Source organism: Lithobates pipiens, unplaced genomic scaffold (assembly GCF_037356315.1).
Source record: "Lithobates pipiens isolate NorthernLeopardFrog02 unplaced genomic scaffold, aLitPip1_a1.2 Scaffold_51, whole genome shotgun sequence".
In the NCBI taxonomy this organism is placed as follows: Eukaryota; Metazoa; Chordata; class Amphibia; order Anura; family Ranidae; genus Lithobates; species Lithobates pipiens.
In genome coordinates, this window is record NW_027507874.1 from 493,402 (window position 1) to 514,717 (window position 21,316).

The window sequence follows — 21,316 nt, forward strand, 5'->3', positions numbered from 1 at the left end:
CTGACAACTTTGTCCAACCGTGTGTATGCAACAGTTTCGGACAAGATCCGTCAGACAAAATCCGACGGATTTGGTTGTCGGAATCTCCGACCGTGTGTACAAGGGCTAAAACGTAGGTTGTGAGGCACAGCTCAGTGATCTGTAGGTTGTAAAACGTCTCCCTCCAAATCCCCCACTCCTAACCCTCCTTTGTAACATTTTTTTTTTTAAACTAGCCATGTACCTATGACACCAACTGATTAAACCTAAAAATAAATATTTAAAATAGAATTAAAAGAGACATACTGGTATTGTTCATAGTGACAAATAGGCAAACGCAAAGTGCATAGTGTTGGCTTCCTTCCTTTCTGGAAATCTACAGGCTGTGACTCAAGAGAAGAATCTCTGAAAACAGTTTCGTTCATCAAGAACACACCTATGGTTCAATGTTTGTGCTGCAAGGACATTTCCCACACAGGGGGTTCATGATGACGCATTGTTTCAAATGTGCTTTCAACATGAATATGACATTTACCCAGTGTGAATTCTCTGATGTAACAGAAGATTTTTTTTCCGGGTAAAACATTTCTCGCAATCTGAACATGAATACGGCTTCTCCCCTGTGTGAGTTCTTTTGTGATTAACAAGAGCTGAACTCGTAGTAAAACATTTTCCGCACTCTAAACACGAATAGGGCTTCTGCCCGGTGTGAGTTCTCTTGTGTAACTCAAGATGACATCCCTGAGTAAAACGTTTCCCACACTCTGAACATGAATACGGCTTCTCCCCAGTGTGAATTCTCTTGTGCTTTGCAAGTGCTGAACTCTCAGTAAAACATTTCCCGCACTCCGAACACGAATATGGCTTTACCCCGGTGTGAGTTCTTTGATGTTGGAGAAGACGGGCATTTACGCTAAAACATTTACCACACTGGGCACACGAAAATGGCTTTTCGCCCGTGTGAATCCGTTGGTGGAAGGTAAGGTTTGACTTCTGGCTGAAACATTTCCCGCATTCCGGACACACATATGGCTTCTCTTCTGTGTGACTTCTTTCTTGATTTATGAAGCACAATTTCTGAAGAAAACATTTCCCACACACAAAACATGGCTTCTCACTCGTGTAAGATCTTTGGTGTACTGTGAGTGTTTCAGTCCTGGTAAAAAATTTCCCACAAACATAACACACTCTATTGTTATCTGTGTAATGAGTGAGGGGAGGTGAGAGGTCATAAAAACTCCCTCCAGGTTTAGAGGGATCAGAGGACAAAGCAGTACTGGGAAGGGCTGGATGGAGATTTGGGATAATGGGGTTTTCTCCTGAAGAACTGGGTGAGATGTACTTTATGGGAAGTTCTTCCATGTTGTTCCTGATGTGTTTTCCATCTAATAGAAATAAGAGCAAGGTAAATAGTAACTGTTAAAGAACCCTTAAACAAATATTATACTGCTTGGTATTAAAAGCCATTTTAATCTACCTATCATGGATATTAAAGACCCCAGACTTTTAGAAAAACAACAAGTCAGCAGCCACAAATACTGTTACTGCGGGCCTACAAAGCAGGCAGCTACCAGTTCCTGGAGTTCAGCATTGTCCTTCCACAGCTGGTTCTTTTGACTGCTGTTGGTCCCACCGTCTAGGATTTGGGAGCTGGCTGTGACTTTAGGAGGAATTCCAGCACAACTGCGTAGTGTTACTGACAAGTAACAAGGCTATTTGCCTTCAACCTCCTCCCCCTTTACTTTGGAGGGGCCATTTACTTTTTGTCTATTTTTTAATATGATATTATCACTTTGGGATCTACTTACTCCCACATATATTTTTCTTGCATCAACTCCTGATGAAGTGTACAGGGATCCACGAAATGAGTTAGAGGATGTTAGGAAATTTTGGCTGATATGTTATGTAATCATGTATCTCTATATGCAAAATAACATCATGCATACACATACCAGGATATATATCAATTCATATTGTCATCATGTCAATTATGAATCAGCTCATTGAAATTTTAATGTGCCTATTCATTGTATGTGAAATTTGCTATCATGGGTATTCAGGACTCTATTATGTCCATATAGTCTATTAATAAATTTGAAATAATGTGTACCAATTAATCATATCACCACACCCGATAGGGCTTGAAGCCCTGAGGATATTAAACTAGAAGTCAGAAGGGAATGCACCTTGAGAATGTAATGATGATTTAAAAGAGGGCCTCCTTTAAGTCATCATTATTACATTCTCAAGGCGCATTTCCTTCTGACTTCTGGTGAGTTAATATCCTCAGGGCGAGAAGCCCTATGAGGTGTGATGTGATTAATCAACCTAATGTGAATTACCAGCAGTGTCAGTTCTGCTTTGAAGGATGCAGTATTGATATGAGGTGTTTCAATATATGGACTGAGTCACCCACTGTTTCAGTGCCTTTAATGTTTATTTTCCTTGGTCATTAAACACCTTATTTATATGACAATTGTTTTTATAGTAGCAGCTATTTGTATAATGGACTATTTTATTTCATTTGAATATTAGACCATTCCTGAGCGCTGAGGGGAAGTGGATTATTGCTTGATTGTGATCATATACTTTCTTTGTTAAATGTGTACCAATTATATTATGATTTGCTGTAAACGAAGTCCCATACCAAGGGGCATGCATGAGTGGGCCCAAATGGAATTTGTTAAAGTGGTTGTAAACCCTTACCTTTACCCAGTGAAGCGGTACTCACAGTGGCCCTTTACTATGTGATCAGCTGTGTCCAATCACAACAAACAGAATTATTAGTTTTAGTTATTCAGTACTTTACTCACGCGCTTTCACAGCTGAGGAAAGGAGAGCTGCTAACCGGCGAGTGTGACAGGGAACATGTACACAGATAATCAGGGCACTGATCATCAGTATCCTAATTATGGAGTGCTGCCCTATCAGTGCCACCTACCATTAATGCAGCCTCATCAGCGCACATCAGTGAAAGAGAAAAATTAGTGCTCAGAAGGTAAGTGGTTAAAATAAAAGTCCGGCCTAGAAGCAGCTATGCCTTAAACAGCTCCCATCCACCTTCTAACTTGTATATTAACCACTTAAGGACCGCCGTATTGCCATTGTACGTCATCACAATGGCACAGGCAGGCACAAGCACGTACATGTACGTGCCTGCCTTCCAGCGGGTGGGGGGTCCGATCGGACCCCCTCCCACTAGATACGGCGGTCCGGTTCGCTCCAGGAGCGATCTGTGATGAGGGGATGGCCGTTGGTTTCTGGCCACCCCCTCTGGATCGCTCCTGGCCAATGACAAGCTTCCTCCCACTGTGTATTGTTTACACAGGAAGGAGGAAGTGATGTCATTCTCCTCGGGGCGGTCTTTTTGACCGGACTACGAGGAGAAGACTAAAAGTAAGTGCACCAAAACACTACACTGACACATAGGTACACAAACCCCCCCCCGATCGCCCCCCGCCCCCCCCAGTCACAGTGTCACTGATTGCATTGATCATTTCTTTACTGATCACTGCATTCAGTGTCAGTTGTAACATTTAAAACTGTCAGGGCAGTTAGTGTTAGGTCCAGGGTAGCCCCCTATCACCCCCCCAATAAAGATTTAACCCCCTGATTGCCCCTAGAGTTAACCCTTTCACCCCCTTTTGCCAGTGTCACTAAGCGATCATTTTTCTGATCGCTGCATCAGTGTCGCTACTGTCACTAGGTAGCTAGTTATTTTTTTAGGTTCACCGCCAGGTTTTTATATCACTAGGTTCCCCCGATATACTACCCAATAAAGGTTTTAACCCCCTGATTGCCCCTAGTTAACCCTTTCACCCCCTTTTGCCAGTGTCACTAAGCGATCATTTTTCTGATCGCTGCATTAGTGTCGCTAGGTAGCTAGTTATTTTTCTTAGGTTCACCGCCAGGTTTTTATAGAGCTAGGTACCACGATATACTACCCAATAATGGTTTTAACCCCCTGATTGCCCCTAGTTAACCCTTTCACCAGCGATCACAGTATAAGTGTCACTGGTGACGCTGGTTAGCCAGTTAGTTATTTAGGTTCCCCGTCAGGTTTTTATATAGCGCCAGGGACCCCCATATACTACCTAATAAAAATTTGAACCCCGATTGCCCCTAGTTAACCCTTTCACCACTGATCACCGTATAAGTGTTACGGGTGACTCTGGTTAGTTTGCTTTTTATAGCATCAGGGCACTCACCATTTATTACCCAATAAAGGTTTAACCCCCTGATCACCCTGCGGGTGATATCAATTAGGCTTTAGGGTCAGGGTCTGCATCGCCCCAGGCAGCGCTAGGTTAGTGCCAGTACCGCTAACACCCACACGCAAAGCATAAACCTCCTGTAGTGGTACAGAATCTGAACAGATCAAGATCTGATCTGATCAGATCTATACTAGCGTCCCCAGCAGTTCAGGGTTCCAAAAAAACGCATTGTTAGCGGGATCAGCCCAGATACCTGCTAGCACCTGCGTTTTGCCCCTCTGCCCAGCCCACCCAAGTGCAGTATCGATCGATCACTGTCACTTACAAAACACTAAACACATAACTGCAGCGATCGCAGAGTCAGGCCTGATCCCTGTGATCGCTAACAGTTTTTTTGGTAGCATTTTATATTTAAATCCGGAAGGCAGTGCTTGGTTTTCGGTGTCCCGTACGTGGCTAGGCTCCCAAAAAGTCCCCCACATGTGGTATCCCTGTACTCAGGAGAAGCAGCAGAATGTATTTTGGGGTGTCATTTCACATATGCCCATAGCATGTGTGAGCAATATATCATTTAGTGACAACTTTGTGCAAAAAAAAAAAGAAAAGTTTGTAATATTCCCCCAACTTGTGGCAAAATATAAAATATTCCATGGACTCAACATGCCTCTCAGTAAATAGCTTGGGGTGTCTACTTTCCAAAATAGGGTCATTTTGGGGGGGTTTTGTGCTATTTTGGCATTTTATGGCCTTCGAAACTGTGATAGGTAGTGAGGAGTGAAATCAAAAATTTGCACCCTTAGAAATCCTGAAGGTGGTGATTGGTTTTCGGGGTGCCGTGCGCGACTAGACTCCCAAAAAGTCCCACACATGTGGTATCCCCATACTCGGGAGAAGTAGCGGAATATATTTTGGGGTGCAATTCCACATATAACCATGGCATGTGTGAGCAATATATCATTTAGTGACAATTTTTTGTAAATTTTTTTTTTTTTTTGTCATTATTCAATCCCTTAGGACAAAAAAAATAAATATTCAATGGGCTCAACATACCCATCAGCAATTTCCTTGGGGTGTCTACTTTCCAAAATGGGGTCATTTGGGGGGGGGGGGGGGGGGTTTGTACTGCCCTGCCATTTTAGCACCTCAAGAAATGAGATAGGCAGTCATAAATTAAAAGCTGTGTAAATTCCAGAAAATGTACTCTAGTTTGTAGACGCTATAACTTTTGCGCAAACCAAAAAATATACACTTATTGACATTTTTTTTACTAAAGACATGTGGCTGAATAAATTTTGCCCTCAATGTATGACTAAAATTTAGTTTATTTGATTTTTCTTATAACAAAAAGAAGAAAATATTTTTTTTTCAAAATTTTCGCTCTTTTTCCATTTATATCGCAAAAAATAAAAAATCGCAGAGGCAATCAAATACCATCAAAAGAAAGCTCTATTTGTGGGAAGAAAAGGACGCAAATTTCGTTTGGGTGCAATATTGCATGACCGCGCAATTACCAGTTAAAGCAGCGCAGTGCGAAATTGGAAAAAGACCTCTGGTCCTTAAGGTGTTTATTGGTCCGGGGCTGTAGTGGTTAACTAGCCTTTAGAGGGAAGAAGTTTATACTTCCCTATTCTCAGGGCACTCCGGTCATGAAGTCTACACAGCGGCCAGCTTCAGGGGAGAGGACACAGTACTGACAGATGCAATGCCTGGTCAGTGACATCAAACATATGGGGCATCTTTTGTCGGCTGTTCCTCCTCTCTCCTGAAGCCGGCCCCTGGGAGCCGATCATGTGACCGGACTGAAACCCCCTGATAATAGATAAGTGTCTTTATAGAAAGTTTTAGAAATCTAATTGTCAGTATCCCAGCAGGGAATGCCTGTTATTTAACTCCAAGCTTCATATGGAGGACAAACCTTATCTCTATTTAGTAGACATGTGCATTCGTTTTCGTCCGAATGCATTTTCGTCCGAATTTCAGCTATTTTCGTTTTCGTTTTGACAAACGATAACGAAAGCACAAAATCCGAAAAACGAAAGATCCGACATAAATAAATGCTTTATTTTCGTTTTCATTGTTACAACAGTTCGATATATAATAGGAGATTCGACATGACTGACAACAATCTGTGTCTATAGAACCTGTGGTCGAATGTGCTTAACCTTACCTCTATTAGTCCAAGATTATATAGAGAAAATATTTGACAGAGAAAAAAGATTCTGCAAGTTACTGTCCTAAAAAGTGTTTGGGGACCCGGGTCCTGCCCCAGGGGACATGTATCAATGCAAAAAAAAGTTTTAAAAACGGCCGTTTTTTCAGGAGCAGTGATTTTAATAATGATTAAAGTGAAACAATAAAAGTGTAATATTCCTTTAAATTTCGTAGGGGGGGTTGTCTATAGTGTGCCTGTGAAGGGGCGCATGTTTCCCGTGCTTAGAACTGTCCCAGCACAAAGTGTCATTTATGCAGGAAAAAAAGTCCTTTAAAATCACTCGCAGCTATTATGAATTGTCGGCTCCGTAATACAGAGAACACTCATTGAAAGTCATTGATAAAAAAATAAATAAATAAAAAAGCGTGGGGGTCCCCCAAATTCAATTACCAGGCCCTTCAGGTCTGGTATGGATATTAAGGGGAACCCTGCCTCAAATTTAAGAGAAAATTTGACGTGGGGTTCCCCCTAAATATCCATAACCAGACCCTTCAGGTCTGGTATGGATATTAAGGGGAACCCCGCATCAAATTTAAAAAAAAATTGACGTGGGGTTCCCCCTAAAAATCCATACCAGACCCTTTATCCGAGCACGCAACCTGGCAGGCCGCAGGAAAAGAGGGGGGGGGGACGAGAGAGCGGCCCCCCCTCCCTCCTGAACCGTACCAGGCCACATGCCCTCAACATTGGGAGGATGCTTTGGGGGTCCGTGACCCCTCAAAGCACCTTGTCCCCATGTTGATGAGGACAAAGGCCTCATCCCCACAACCCTGGCCGGTGGTTGTGGAGGTCTGCGGGCGGGGGGCTTATCAGAATCTGGAAGCCCCCTTTAACAAGGGGACCCCCAGATCCCGGCCCCCCCCTGTTTGAAATGGTAAGGGGGTACAAAAGTACCCCTACCATTTCACAAAGAAAGTGTAAAAAATGGTTAAATAAAACAAACACACTTTTGAAAAATTCCTTTATTAAAAATAAAAAAAAAAAAGATTCCAGCGGCGGTAATCCACTCTTGCTATCCAGCGACGGACGATCATCTCTCCAGCGATGTCTCATGTCATCCAGCGCAGCGAATACATCCTTCTTCTGTCTCCTCCACGGAGACACTGCAGGCATTCCGGCGGCTGACGTTTCTTATATACGTTACAGGCAGGTTTCCGTTACATCAGAGGGGGGCGGGGTCACCCATACGTCACGGGGAACCCCGGGTTTCCCCTTGTGTCAGAGGGGGACGGGGTCAGGTGACGGGTGGCCCCGCCCTCCGTATATAAGAAACGTCAGCCGCCGGAATGCCTGCAGTGTCTCCGTGGAGGAGACAGAAGAAGGATGTATTCGCTGCGCTGGATGACATGAGACATCGCTGGAGAGATGATCGTCCGTCGCTGGATAGCAAGAGTGGATTACCGCCGCTGGAATCTTTTTTTTTATTTTTTTATTTTTAATAAAGGAATTTTTCAAAAGTGTGTTTGTTTTATTTGAAGGGTCTGGTTATGGATATTTAGGGGGAACCCCACGTCAAATTTTTTCTTAAATTTGAGGCAGGGTTCCCCTTAATATCCATACCAGACCTGAAGGGCCTGGTAATTGAATTTGGGGGACCCCCACGCTTTTATTTTTAATTTTTTTATCAATGACTTTCAATGAGTGTTCTCTGTATTACGGAGCCGACAATTCATAATAGCTGCGAGTGATTTTAAAGGACTTTTTTTCCTGCATAAATGACACTTTGTGCAGGGACAGTTCTAAGCATGGGAAACATGCGCCCCTTCACAGGCACACTATAGACAACCCCCCCTACGAAATTTAAAGGAATATTACACTTTTATTGTTTCACTTTAATCATTATTAAAATCACTGCTCCCGAAAAAACGGCCGTTTTTAAAACTTTTTTTTGCATTGATACATGTCCCCTGGGGCAGGACCCGGGTCCCCAAACACTTTTTAGGACAGTAACTTGCAAATTAGCCTTTAAAATTAGCAGTAGTATGCTATATAGTTAGCTCCGTCGAATCTTCTTTATACATTCGACAGACACCATAAGCCTTCCAAGACAGATTCGACCGTAATTCATGTGGATTTTCTGACGAATGCAATTTTTGAACGAAAAACGAAATAAATAAAAACGAATTTCGGGAGTAACTAAATAAATTAAGTTTTCGGACGAAAACGAAATTCCGAAACGAAATATTTTACTCTGCACATGTCTACTATTTAGTGTTTATTACTCACTTGTGTTGATGTCTATAGGAATGTCCTGCTCATTAATCCTCACATGTGCTTCTTCTTCATCCCTAATGCTGACATCTCTCTGAATCTGTCTTGTGTCTCCCGGGTCTGTGAAAAATAAAGATGAGAGTGAAGCCCCCTGTACCGAGATGTATGAGGGGGAGAGGGAGAGGGAGATATCACGTCTATTGACTGGTAACACACCTGTGCTGATCTCTGGAGGGAATTCATCACCCTCCACATATGGCTCTTTCTCATCTTCAACTTTAACCACAATAAGGCTTTCTTCCTGAATAAGATAAATAATGTTGCAAAGAACCTAATGTATTTGTTATCAGTTCACGATAAAAAAAAATTAAATACTGTGAAATCCTCTTCATGGGGTCTATTGAGGGACATAGGAATTTAGATACGGTCACCCTGAAGTAGATTGGATAGTGGCAAACAAGAACAATGTAGGCCAGCACCAGGATAACCCCTTCTAAAGTATGCCTCAGTTTGTAGAAAGCCATACCAAAAGCATGATTAGAAACACAGAAGTGTGTCTCTCAAACTCAGGATGTTATGGCTTGACCATTGAGGGACACAGTTATTCAGATATTTTCGAGAGGTCCAAAAGCAGTCGCTATGGGGTGAATAATAAAACAATTACTTAAGGAAGGAACTGGGGATTGCCTGCAGTCCAGGAGCCACCTGAAGAATCAAGACCTAAATCTGGACCAGATGAGGCCCAACCAATGGGGGAAACTGTCAAGGGGGAGGACATGCAGAATCAGTCTGATGCTTAAAACCTGTAACATTGGTCTGCAAATTGCGGCCCATGGGCTGAATGGGACCCTTTGCTTGCCCTTACCTGGCCCTTGGGGAACTATTCCTTCAACCATCAATAGGGCAACATTCCTATGGCTAAAACCAATGATGGGACATTGTTTTCTCCCACTGATGCTGGGGCACTTTCTACTCCCTCTGGCCATAGTTGAGCCCCCATAAAGCCTGGGGGGGGGGGGGGGGGGCAGTAAAATAGCCCTTTGTTTAGAAAGTTTGGAGACCTCTTACTGAAAAAGGTTCCCTCCAGAAGGAATGATTCCACAAGAAAGGAGCACCAAACTTGAGCTAGTGAGAAGGTGATCAACCAAACCCACTGAAAACAGGTAAAACATACCCAATTCCTGTGAAGAGAAGAGAAGACCCAAAATATGATGTGGTCGATGGAAAATAGGCTCAACCCTTAGAAAGCACAGGGGCCAAGAATGAACCTAGGATCAAGCAGATCCAGGTGAGAAAGACTAGATGGTCTACACACAAAAGCCCAAGGCCACTGCACCACTGATCCTCTAGGATCAACAGGGCAAAACCCATTGACTTAAGAGGCTGTCTGGCTCACCAACCAATCCCATTAGGCAAGACATATCAGGGAATGCATCAGCAGAGCACCACAGGCCACCAGGGTTGTAAAGTGGGTTTGAGTCCTCAGAGAGGGGTCAGATTCTGCAAAGTCAATGTAATTGAAGGAGTAGGGTGCATCGGAAGCATCCCCTACAAGGGCAAGCAAAAGTGAAGGTGGGACCTTAGCCTCAAACTCGGGAAACAGAATGGAGGATAAAGTTAAAGTATCCTCCTAGCACACAAAAAGTGCAGCAGAGACACACCAGAAAGATCCTGCTGAAGATCAACCCTGGCCTTGAGCTAAGGCCTAAGAAAGCTTATAATTCCCCAGATCCAGCGAACCGCTAAGAGCATTTTTCTTGTTTGGTACAGAACAAGGTAGGGCATCTGAAGAAACCACCTTAATAGGCTGCCAGTGGTCAGGTCCCACAAAGTCATCAAGACAGTCACAGTTTCCACCTGCCTACAGCAGGAAACTGGGGTGTTCTGCCTGCTGACAATCCAGAGGGCACAGGCCCCTTCAGTGATGATCCATTCTCGCCATACATGATCTGAGGCATCCCTGTGTACATTAACCTCTCCTTTCCATGCAGAGGTTACCAGTTGACAAGAACTGGTTCCCAAGGCATTGTCCTTAAATGAATCAGTGCAAGCAAGGCTGAGACGCTTGGCACTATCCAGTGCAGGGACCAAACTACCTTGCCTTTCATGGTAAGGACTCCCATTCCTCCTCAGTGACGAAGGCTTGGCAACACCTACATGTTTCCCAATGGTGTTCTAACCAGGAAACCAGCCCACGGCTGGATCCCTTGATGTGGAAGGGACTACCTGTTCTGAATGGTGGCTCTTCAAGGATCCAAAGACCCCCACATACAGGAACGGGACTTCCAGTTCTAGGTAGGGCAGAAGTGGCTTCTGAGTAAAAGCAAGGAAGGAGGAGACAGGGAAGGGCATCACTATAGTGAGCGTGCACGCTCGCTGGTAAAAGCGCGTCCAGGTCTCTCAATTAAATGATTGTTATCGTGGAAACAAACAGCAATAAAAAGGACAATAGAAAGGTGGGCTCCCTGCCTACTGAGGAAGCCCAATAGGAGGGCGTAGCACCTATAAGTGGGAGGAGCCGAGCCTGTGACGTCATACAACAGGAATCAGAGTATCAGCGGTGAGCTGAGTATCTTGTAATGCATGCTTTTATGTTATCTATGCAAGTGAGTTTTATCCCTGATTTTTAAGAGAATAAAAGTTTGTAAAACAGAGAGCACTATGGCTCTCTCCCTTTGTATCTCACATTATGTACTACTGGATGAGAAGCAAGTGTAAGGGTACACTCATAACACATGAGTTGGATCCAGGAGGAGGAAGAGTGTTATCAAGATACCCACAAGAGGAGTGTAAATAGGTGAAAGACCCTGTGGTGGGGTCCGATTTGTCACAATTTCTGAACATCTTATATTTACTACTCTCTTGAAAAAAAAAAAAAAATGCAAATCTGTGTCCTTAAAATCAAACAATACACTCCATTGAATATAGTCCTATTGAAGACATGTGTGTAAATTCTTGAACTGTGAACATCTGTAGGCATGAATCACCACCATGCTCTTCTATAGATATTGCCTAGTCGAGTCAGATAGACTCAGAAATAAATATTTTACTCCACTCCTCTATGGCCTTTCTTATCCTTCGTGGATCAGCTGTTCATGATCAGCCCTTTGCTGCTTCACCAGCCTTCCGAGTGATTCCAATAAGTGAGGGATCGATCTCTACTATTCACAACCCCGCTTCTTAGACTCTCCTCCACTTGTGGAATATTGCTCCAATATCATGCAATTACAAACGTACAATACATAGTGTTTACCATTTAAAAGCTTTATTAAACCCTGCTAAAAAACACACTTGCGGAAAAAAAAAAAAAGTAAAAACAGCATGTATACAATTCAATGGCGTCCGCTCGCTCACCACCATGGCTGCGTTACGCAACGGGCTTGGCTCCTCCCCTCTACACATGTATCTGCCTCTGTTTGGTTTTCCTCAGCAGATCGGTGCCACTGATTGTTACATATACACTATTAGAGCCACTTATCTTATTTATTTTTAGCTTGATTTCATTTATACATTTTTTTCACTTGTGCATTGATGAATAAGAGTATGTTGATGGATAGAATTGTGCTGCATTGTATTAATGTAGAACATATACATTTTAGGGTGTAACAGTGGAAACACTTGAGAGTGCGAGCAGCAGTTTTGTTTGCCTTGGTGATTAGGCACAGAAAAATTTTGGAATAATTGTTTTCACATATTGATTTTTATTTTAACTAGTGATTGCGCTGATTGTGTCTATTTTAGAAGAAGTTATCCCAGCATCAAGAACTACTTGGTCCAAATTACAGCCCTCAAAAATTCCACTCGCCTGCTCGCATTTTGAGAGTGGATTTTGAGGGCTGGCAAGGAAGGGCTGCCTGGGAGTGGGGGGGACGAGCACCGCCGGCAGCCTGGGTTAAAATGGTTGTCCTTCAGATGACCAGAGCGTAGGGAACACAGCAATAACAGCTTTCATTTCACATTTCTGTTTTTCCCGCTGCTCCCTGTCACTTGTCCAATCCCCAGACGGGCGATCTGTCAATCAAGGTTCCCTGGCCAGGGGGCGGGGCTGTATGCGACGTTGAGCGGCGGGAACACAGCAATTGAAATGAAAGCGGTTATCGCTGTGTTTCCTGCGCTCTGATCATCTAGGCGGCTCTGCTGTTCCTCTCCTCCCCTGCACAGGTATGCTGATTGGTGGACGCAGGCTGCATGGTGGACGCAGGCTGCATGGTGGACGCAGGCTGCATGGTGGGCGCAGGCTGCATGGTGGGCGCAGGCTGCATGGTGGGCGCAGGCTGCATTGGTGGGCATAGATAAAGTTGTTGTTAATATTTATTTTATAACTTAATTCTACATAAAGCTTGTATGTGTCATTTCATGAGATAGCTTATGAGGGTGTGTTTAGGGATGGAATTAGGGGCGGGGCAGGGTCTGGGTTGGGTGTGGCAACTGGTGGCGAGTAACCCTTGAGGTCTGGCTAGTAGCCCAGGACTTGACATTTTGAGCCCTGCATAGTATGTAGACCCACTGACTTGCTCAGAAACGAAACCCATGACAAGAAAGAAAGGGGCTAAAATATGCTGGGAAAAACAGGAGAGGAGACAGTGAGTCGATATTTGAAGGATGGTTTCTTAACACCCAAAAACTCCCATGACAGAGTGAAGAGGATAACACCTGGTCTGAAGACCAGAGACTTGGGGGTACACAGACTGAACCTTTTTAGAGAGGAAAAGCTCACTCACCTGTGACGGTTACCAACGCTGGAACCTGACAAAGCCTGATCCTGCAGGCATTAGGTTCTTCAGGAAGAAGCCAATTACAAGGATCCAAAAAACAGATAGGAGGTTGCTTAAGTGCATCACAAAAGGAGATGGCAGATAGGCAACAATGAGTATCCAGGTCTTTTTTCCAGGTAGGGAACAGTCAGAGCTAGTTCCCAGGTAACCTAGTAGGTCAAGGGGCCCCTCTGGAGAGAAAGATGCCAAGGAGTACCATGAATGGCTTTATATACCAGGAGATCTTCCTGAGGAAAAACAGTGAAGGGCCCTGTGTAGAGGCACATTTCTAGGAATCGATGGACTAAAGCAAGGGGTCCAGGGAAAGTAGGAACCCAAAGAAAATGAATAAAGTGAATAAAGTGCAATACCACAGGGAAGATAAGAAGGAGCAGCTGAAGGGAGTGCAAGAGGCAAGAGATTAGTCTGTAGGTCTAAAAGGGCACTCCCTGCACCTTCATATAGAAGGCAATTCAGAGGGCTAAGTCGGCTTCTGACTTGAAGCCCTAAAGGTTACATGGAAGCCAGGCTTTAAAGGGAATTTACTGTAGGAGTAGATGAAGGAGAAGGGTGAGGAATTTAGCTGGCCTCTCCCTAGAACTCCCACTTTAAGGAAGGAGAACGCTTTGGCCTCTATAGCATTCCTAATCACAATATCAAGTGCAATGCCTCAAGTACAGCCTCTTCAGTGACAGACTGTTGGTACTCTAAATCTATCAGACAGTCACACTGACTAGTGTCCCAGCCTGTTCCAAGGACCCAGGAAGGTCAGAAATAGATTCCGTAGAGCAGGATTCACTAAATGGCAGATTCTGGACCACCACAGATCTACCATTTAGGAGCCGATTCCGTCTCCCCACCTCTGCTGTTGTCACTATCACAGCAGAGTAACGAGCAGGAGGAGGAACAGTTCTATACACAGAGTGGGAGGTACAGCAGCAGTGAATGGGAGGCGGGCTGTCAGAATCAACTTTTTATATCAACGTGCTGGTGATGACAGGGTGGTCTTAGCAACCAATCACCAGCTTGTTGATCTGAAAATTTAATTTCAGCAGGTCCCCCTACCGTCCTCTATCCACTGTTGCTGTGTCTCCCACTCTGTGTGCCTGAGTAATTTAGGAATGAGAGCTGTAATGTGGAAGGGAAATAGCTGCAGGGGGATCTGTGATGTGAAGGAGGAGAATAGCTGCAGGGAAGTCTGTGACATGAAGGAGGAAGAATAGCTGCAGGGAGGCCTGTGATGTGATGGGGGGGGGGGGGGGGAGCTGTGGGTGGCTGTGATGTGATGGGGGGGGCAGAGCTGTGGGTGGCTGTGATGTGATGGGGGGGGCAGAGCTGTGGGTGGCTGTGATGTGATGGGGGGGCAGAGCTGTGGGTGGCTGTGATGTGATGGGGAGGGGGGCAGAGCTGTGATGTGATGGGGGGACAGAGCTGTGGGTGGCTGTGATGTAATGGAGGGCAGAGCTGTAGGGGGCTGTGATGTGAAGGGGGGCAGAGCTGTGGGTGGCTGTGATGTGAAGGGGGGCAGAGCTGTGGGTGGCTGTGACGTGATGGGGGGCAGAGCTGTGGGTGGCTGTGACGTGATGGGGGGCAGAGCTGTGGGTGGCTGTGACGTGATGGGGGGCAGAGCTGTGGGTGGCTGTGACGTGATGGGGGGCAGAGCTGTGGGTGGCTGTGACGTGATGGGGGGCAGAGCTGTGGGTGGCTGTGACGTGATGGGGGGCAGAGCTGTGGGTGGCTGTGACGTGATGGGGGGCAGAGCTGTGGGTGGCTGTGACGTGATGGGGGGCAGAGCTGTGGGTGGCTGTAACGTGATGGGGGGCAGAGCTGTGGGTGGCTGTGACGTGATGGGGGGCAGAGCTGTGGGTGGCTGTGATGTGATGGGGGGCAGAGCTGTGGGTGGCTGTGACGTGATGGGGGGCAGAGCTGTGGGTGGCTGTAACGTGATGGGGGGCAGAGCTGTGGGTGGCTGTGACGTGATGGGGGGCAGAGCTGTGGGTGGCTGTGATGTGATGGGGGGCAGAGCTGTGGGTGGCTGTGATGTGATGGAGGGCAGAGCTGTGGGTGGCTGTGATGTGATGGGGTGCAGACCTGTGGGTGGCTGTGATGGGGTGCAGACCTGTGGGTGGCTGTGATGTGATGGGGTGCAGACCTGTGGGTGGCTGTGATGTGAAGGGGGCAGAGCTGTAGGTGGCTGTGATGTGAAGGGAGGCAGAAGACACCACTGTGAAGGGGGGGGTTCAGAACACTGTTGTGAAGGGAAAACTGATGTGAAGGGGCGATTGTGATATGCTGTGGATTGTGAAATAAAGAAGGAGGGCTGTGATGTGAAGGACCAACATGCATTTCAAACTTCTGCTGGAAGAAAATTGTACTAATCGGACCTCCATGAATTTTAATTCAGTATCCCTGCTGTAGAGAATAAGAATGGGTCATGCTGTGGTATGGGAGGAACTGGGTAAATATGCACACAATATTGCACTCCACATTAACCCCTTCCTGCGGTAAAACTGGCAAGAGCGGGAAATATGTAAATTGTCCAGTGTCCTAATGCTTCAGTCCGAAGGGCCTTAAACAAAGGGAATCTTTATAGACAGGGCATACACACAACCTCTGAACCTGGAAAGCGCACCACAGCTAATGTTTACTGGTGCACACAGAGCCCAATGCCCAAAGGACACATTCCAGGCTAGCAACATCCATTTCATCAAAGTCTGGGTTTTTACACTTCAAAAGAAAGGTTGATCCTGATAGTTACTATGAAGAGACAAGCACAAGCAGTGGTGCAGTAAGGGATCTTGATTGAAGTGGATGGAAAAAAAATAAATAAAAGTAAAAAAAAGGCTAGCAAAAACTTGTTAGACCTGACGTGTAGAGTCATGGTGAGTAAAGATCCTTATCCTGGGGCTGGCCTACAATTTTTATGTTTTCAGCGTCTAATCCTGCTGTAGGTAGCAGTATAACCCAACAGTATTTAAATTCCTATGTCACGTTATGGACAAGAAAGAAAACAACATTAGCTCTCTGTTTCAGCTACCTGATCCTCCAGAAGGATCTCCTGATGTTCCTGTGTGGAGTCCCAGGAATACAGAGGACGGGGACATCTCTCTGGTGGGTTCCCATTATTGTATCTATCTGTAGGAAACACACACACTGACTGAATACATTGTTTCTATCAGATGATGGGGATCTAGATGGACCCTCCGTACTACTCTCTCCTTCAGAAAAAATTCTCCTCTTACCCGGTGATGTGAGGGGCGGCCGGTTCACCATCATGACGTCCTTGTAGAGATCCTTGTGTCCTTCTATATACTCCCACTCCTCCATGGAGAAATAGACAGTGACATCCTGACACCTTATAGGAACCTGACACACACAATGATACAGTCACCATCCAGACACATCCCTTGTCTGTTACTGGATTACGTCCCAGAATTCCCGGCACCGCTCACCTCTCCTGTCAGCATCTCAATAATATTTTTTGTGACTTCTAGAATCTTCTTGCTGTTCTTTATCTCAGATATAAGGGAATAAGTTGGAGGCTCTGCCACAGGGCTTAGTTTCCTGCTCCAATGTTGTGACACACGAGTCATGTGATCATCAAATGGTTTCTTCACTATAATGCATTCCTGTGTTTTTGGAGTTAAATAAATATCACTTCATAGACAAAACAATCCACATTTCACTGTTAATCCATGCTATTGTCTATGCCCTTCCAGAATATCTTCTTTTACAGTCCCTCTTTGCAAAATCAATCATATGTTCCCTGACAGAGTATAGCCATAATAGTCATACCCTCCACACTCTTTTCCCGCACATACTGTCTTCTGTCATACCCTCCATTCTCTTCTCCTGAACATACTCCCTCTGTTTTCATACCCTCCACTCTTGTCCTGTACATACGGCCCACTGCCATATCCCCCATACACGTTTCTTGCATATATGCCCACTGTCATACCCTCCTCACTCTTCTCCTGTACATAGTGCCTGCTGTCATACCCTCCACACACCGCCTACTATCATACCCTCCACACTTTTCTCCTGCACATACTGCCCACTGTCATACCCTTCATTCTCTTCTCCTATACATACTGCCTGCTGGCATACCCTCCACACTCTTTTCTTGCATATACTGCCCACTATCACACCCTCCTTACTCCTCTCCTGTACATAGTGCCCGCTGTCATACCCTCCACACTCCTCTCCAGAACACACCGCTTACTGTCATACCCTCCACACTCTTCTCCTGTGCATACTGCCCACTGTCATACCTCCACACTCTTCTCCTGTACATACTGCTTGCTGTCATACCCCCCACTCTCTTCTCCTGAACATACTCCCTGATGTCATACCCTCCACTCTCTTCTCCTGTACAGATAAATAAAGTGTGGCCTCTAATCAATTGCTGAAGCTAAAAATATTTAGAGGCTTGTACCATCATCCAGGAATCTAAAGATAAGGGATTGGGAGACTTGCAAAGCCAAAAAATGGTAGACCAGTGAAAAATTGTGAATGGGGTGGTGGAGAGTGATAGAGGAAAGAAGAAAGAACTCATTGATCAACTGATTTTCAATTCACACCTCTCCACAATGTTCACTTTGCTTCCTTTTTCACTATAATTCACTTCAATCTCTTTATTTAATTTTCACTGTTAGATTTCAGTCCTCTATCCCTCTCCACCACCCCATTCACAATTTTTCACTAGTCTACCATTTTTTGCCTTTGAAAGTCCACATTATATCCATTCCTTTTGCATTACTTAATTTACCCAGATTTCAGTTCATCATCTTTGTTAGTTCCCCCGAGTGGCTGCTGGGGATCCCCCTTAGTGGTGAAGCCTTGCCCCCGGTGCCTGTCGGGATATGGGTAAGCAGCCTTGCTCTTCCCCCTTTATCTATATACATTTTGTTCAATTGCTATGCCGTATCAAGTTTCTCATGGTTTATGCCTTTGGGCAATTGTAGTGTTCTTTGATTATCTGCTAATTAAATTACAGATACCCTCCTGGCGAAGCAGCTATTGTCTGCAAAACTAGTAGAGATGCTATCCGTGATCAATTATCGCACTGTGATCCTCCCCATCTGGGGTTAATTATTTTGGTGATATATATGAACTGCTATCATGTTTTAAGTTGTAACTGATCATTTTAGCTGCATTGATAAAACTTCAGTATTTTTTATATTTATTATATATCTGAATTATTACTGCCTTACTGTACCACGATAGTCCAATTGCCCCATGTCCTTGTGGAAGCCTGGTTGGGGACCAGGCTCCCAATCCCTCTTCTCCTGTACATACTGCCAGCAGTCATACCCTCCACTCTCTTCTCCTGTACATATTGCCCACAGTCATACCATCCACACTCTTCTCCTGTACTTATTGCCCACAGTCATACCATCCACACTCCTCTCTTGTACATACCGCCTGCTGTCATATCATCCACACTCCTCTCCTGTTCATATTACCACTGTCATACCCTTCACACTCCTCTCCTGTATATACTGCCCATTGTCATACCCGCCACACTCCTCTCCTGTACATACCATCCGCTGTCATACCCTTTACTCTCTCTGATACATACCGCCCACTGTCATACCCTTCACTCTCTTCTCCTGTACATACTGCCCACTGTCATACCCTCCACACTCTTCTCCTGTACATACTGCCCACTGTCATACCCTCCACACTCTTCTCCTGTACATACTGCCCACTGTCATACCCTCCACACTCTTCTCCTGTACATACTGCCCACTGTCATACCCTTCACTCTCTTCTCCTGTACATACTGCCCACTGTCATACCCTCCACACTCTTCTCCTGTACATACTGCCCACTGTCATACCCTTCACTCTCTTCTCCTGTACATACTGCCCACTGTCATACCCTCCACTCTCTTCTGTACATATTGCCCACTGTCATACCCTCCACTCTCTTCTGTACATATTGCCCACTGTCATACCCTCCACTCTCTTCTTCTGTACATATTGCTCACTGTCATACTCTCCACACTCTTTTCTTGCATATACTGCCCACTATCATACCATCCACACTCTTCTCTTGTACATACGGTCCACTGTCATACCCTCCACTCTTTTCTTCTGTACATATTGCCCACTGTCATACTCTCCACACTCTTTTCTTGCATATACTGCCCACTGTCATACCATCCACACTCTTCTCCTGTACATACTGTCCACTGTCATACCCTCCACTCTCTTCTTCTGTACATACTGCCCACGGTCATACCCTCCACACTCCTCTATAGTAAATACTGCCTGCTGTCATACCCTCCACTCTCTTCTCCTGTATATACTGCCCACTGTCATACCCTCCAAACTCCTCTCCTGTACATACTGCCTGCTGTCATACCCTCCACACATATCTCCTATACATACCGCCTACTGTCATACCCTCAACACTCCTCACCTGTACATACTCCCCGCTGTTATACCCTCTGCAAATACTGCCTGTTAAAACACTTCTTTACATGGCGTGTAATATATCTATCCTCACTCATTCTGGAGTTGGCACATTTTTGTAGATTTAACCTTTACTTTGGGATTAAATGACCTCCCAGAATCCTCCTCACCTCTCCGGTCAGCAGGTAGATGATCTCCAGGGTGAGGTTTAATATCCTCTCTGTCATGTGACTCTGCTCCTTCTCCATCTTTAGTTAGGTGATCAGTTTTAAGGCGTTTATACTTTTGCTTTGGCTGTCTCAAGACACAAAAATACATAAAAAAAAGGACAAATAATAAATATAAAATAAATTCCTAATTATTTTCAAAATGCCCTACTCCTTCACAGTCTTGGTCAAAGCACCTTCCACCTACTTTTTACCCACCTCCCACTGATCTCACCCCCACAACACAGTGCCTTCCACTTACCCCACTGCGCACCTAAATTACTTACCTCACCCCTCTCCTGATTAGGGCTGGTGCAAGAAGTTTTGACACCCTAGGGGAAAAATTATTTTGCCGCCCCCTCCTGGCTCCATCCCCTTTACCCTGCTCATGTATACCTCACCTTTTAATGAAGCGCCCAAATGCAGCCCACCAGCGCCCGTCAAACGCAGCCTCACCAGCGCCCGTCAAACGCAGCCTCCCCAGCGCCCGTCAAAAGTAGTCTCTCCTGCACCCATCAAATGCAGCCTACCAGCACCCATCCATGAATGTTTCCTTGCTTCCATTCATTTGGGAGTCGGGACACAGCCACAGTCCTCCACTGCCACTGCGCCTCTGACACTATGTGTGAACGGAGTGGTCGCTACCTACTGTTGCTGAGACTTGATGCAGAGAGAAGAGAGTAGGAACACCAGTGGCCGGGCGCCCTAGGAGGCTGCCTAGTTTGCCTAGTGGTAGCACCAGCTCTGCTCCTGATCATGGGACCTCCAAGCCCCATCACCATCCCCTTATAGCTCTCTGCTCCCCGGTCGCTGTGCCCAGACATAGTACATGCCTCCCGACTCCCTCATCGTTGCCACCATCCATGCTCCACATGTACACCCCACTCCACTCCGCACACTTACCTCCTCTAGAAGGGGCACAGTTCCTAGCAGAGATCATACATGGGCTCATCTGTAGTAAATATTAAATGAAAGACAAAAGGCACAACTACAGGAGCAGACACAGAGGAGAACCATATCAGGACAGAACACATAGAAACAGAAAAAAAATCCCACCTGTGTGCTTTATACAGCACATGTGACCTGACTAAAGTCACATGACTGCCCCTCTCCCCTAGTCAGTGCTGGGACTTCTCCTTTCATAATAAGAATTTATTGCCTCCTACTCGCTGGGTTCACACTCTGCTGGAGGAAGCTTTATTTGCTTTATCAAACAAAACAAAATTCTCTCTATATCTTGTGTGGACTACAACAAAATGGCCGCAATGAGACGTCCACTGCTTTGTGAGAGCAGGAAGTGTCTTCAGAACAGGAGCCTGGC

General features: G+C 45.4%; 1 protein-coding gene across 1 annotated transcript in view; it reads right to left on the reverse strand.

The window, feature by feature from the left end:
* Positions 1-21,240, reverse strand: part of LOC143957187 (uncharacterized) — a 157,110-nt gene extending 135,870 nt beyond the window's left edge. Inside the window, exons 1-7 of the mRNA XM_077467336.1 lie at positions 19,960-21,240; positions 16,823-16,999; positions 16,613-16,736; positions 16,408-16,505; positions 8,833-8,917; positions 8,632-8,736; positions 514-1,364 (exon numbers count right to left, since the gene is read on the reverse strand). Coding sequence (XP_077323462.1) covers positions 514-1,364; positions 8,632-8,736; positions 8,833-8,917; positions 16,408-16,505; positions 16,613-16,736; positions 16,823-16,999; positions 19,960-20,037 — 1,518 coding nt within the window. The 5' untranslated portion in view covers positions 20,038-21,240. The remainder of the gene's footprint in view (positions 1-513; positions 1,365-8,631; positions 8,737-8,832; positions 8,918-16,407; positions 16,506-16,612; positions 16,737-16,822; positions 17,000-19,959) is intronic.
* Between the last annotated feature and the right edge of the window lie 76 nt (positions 21,241-21,316).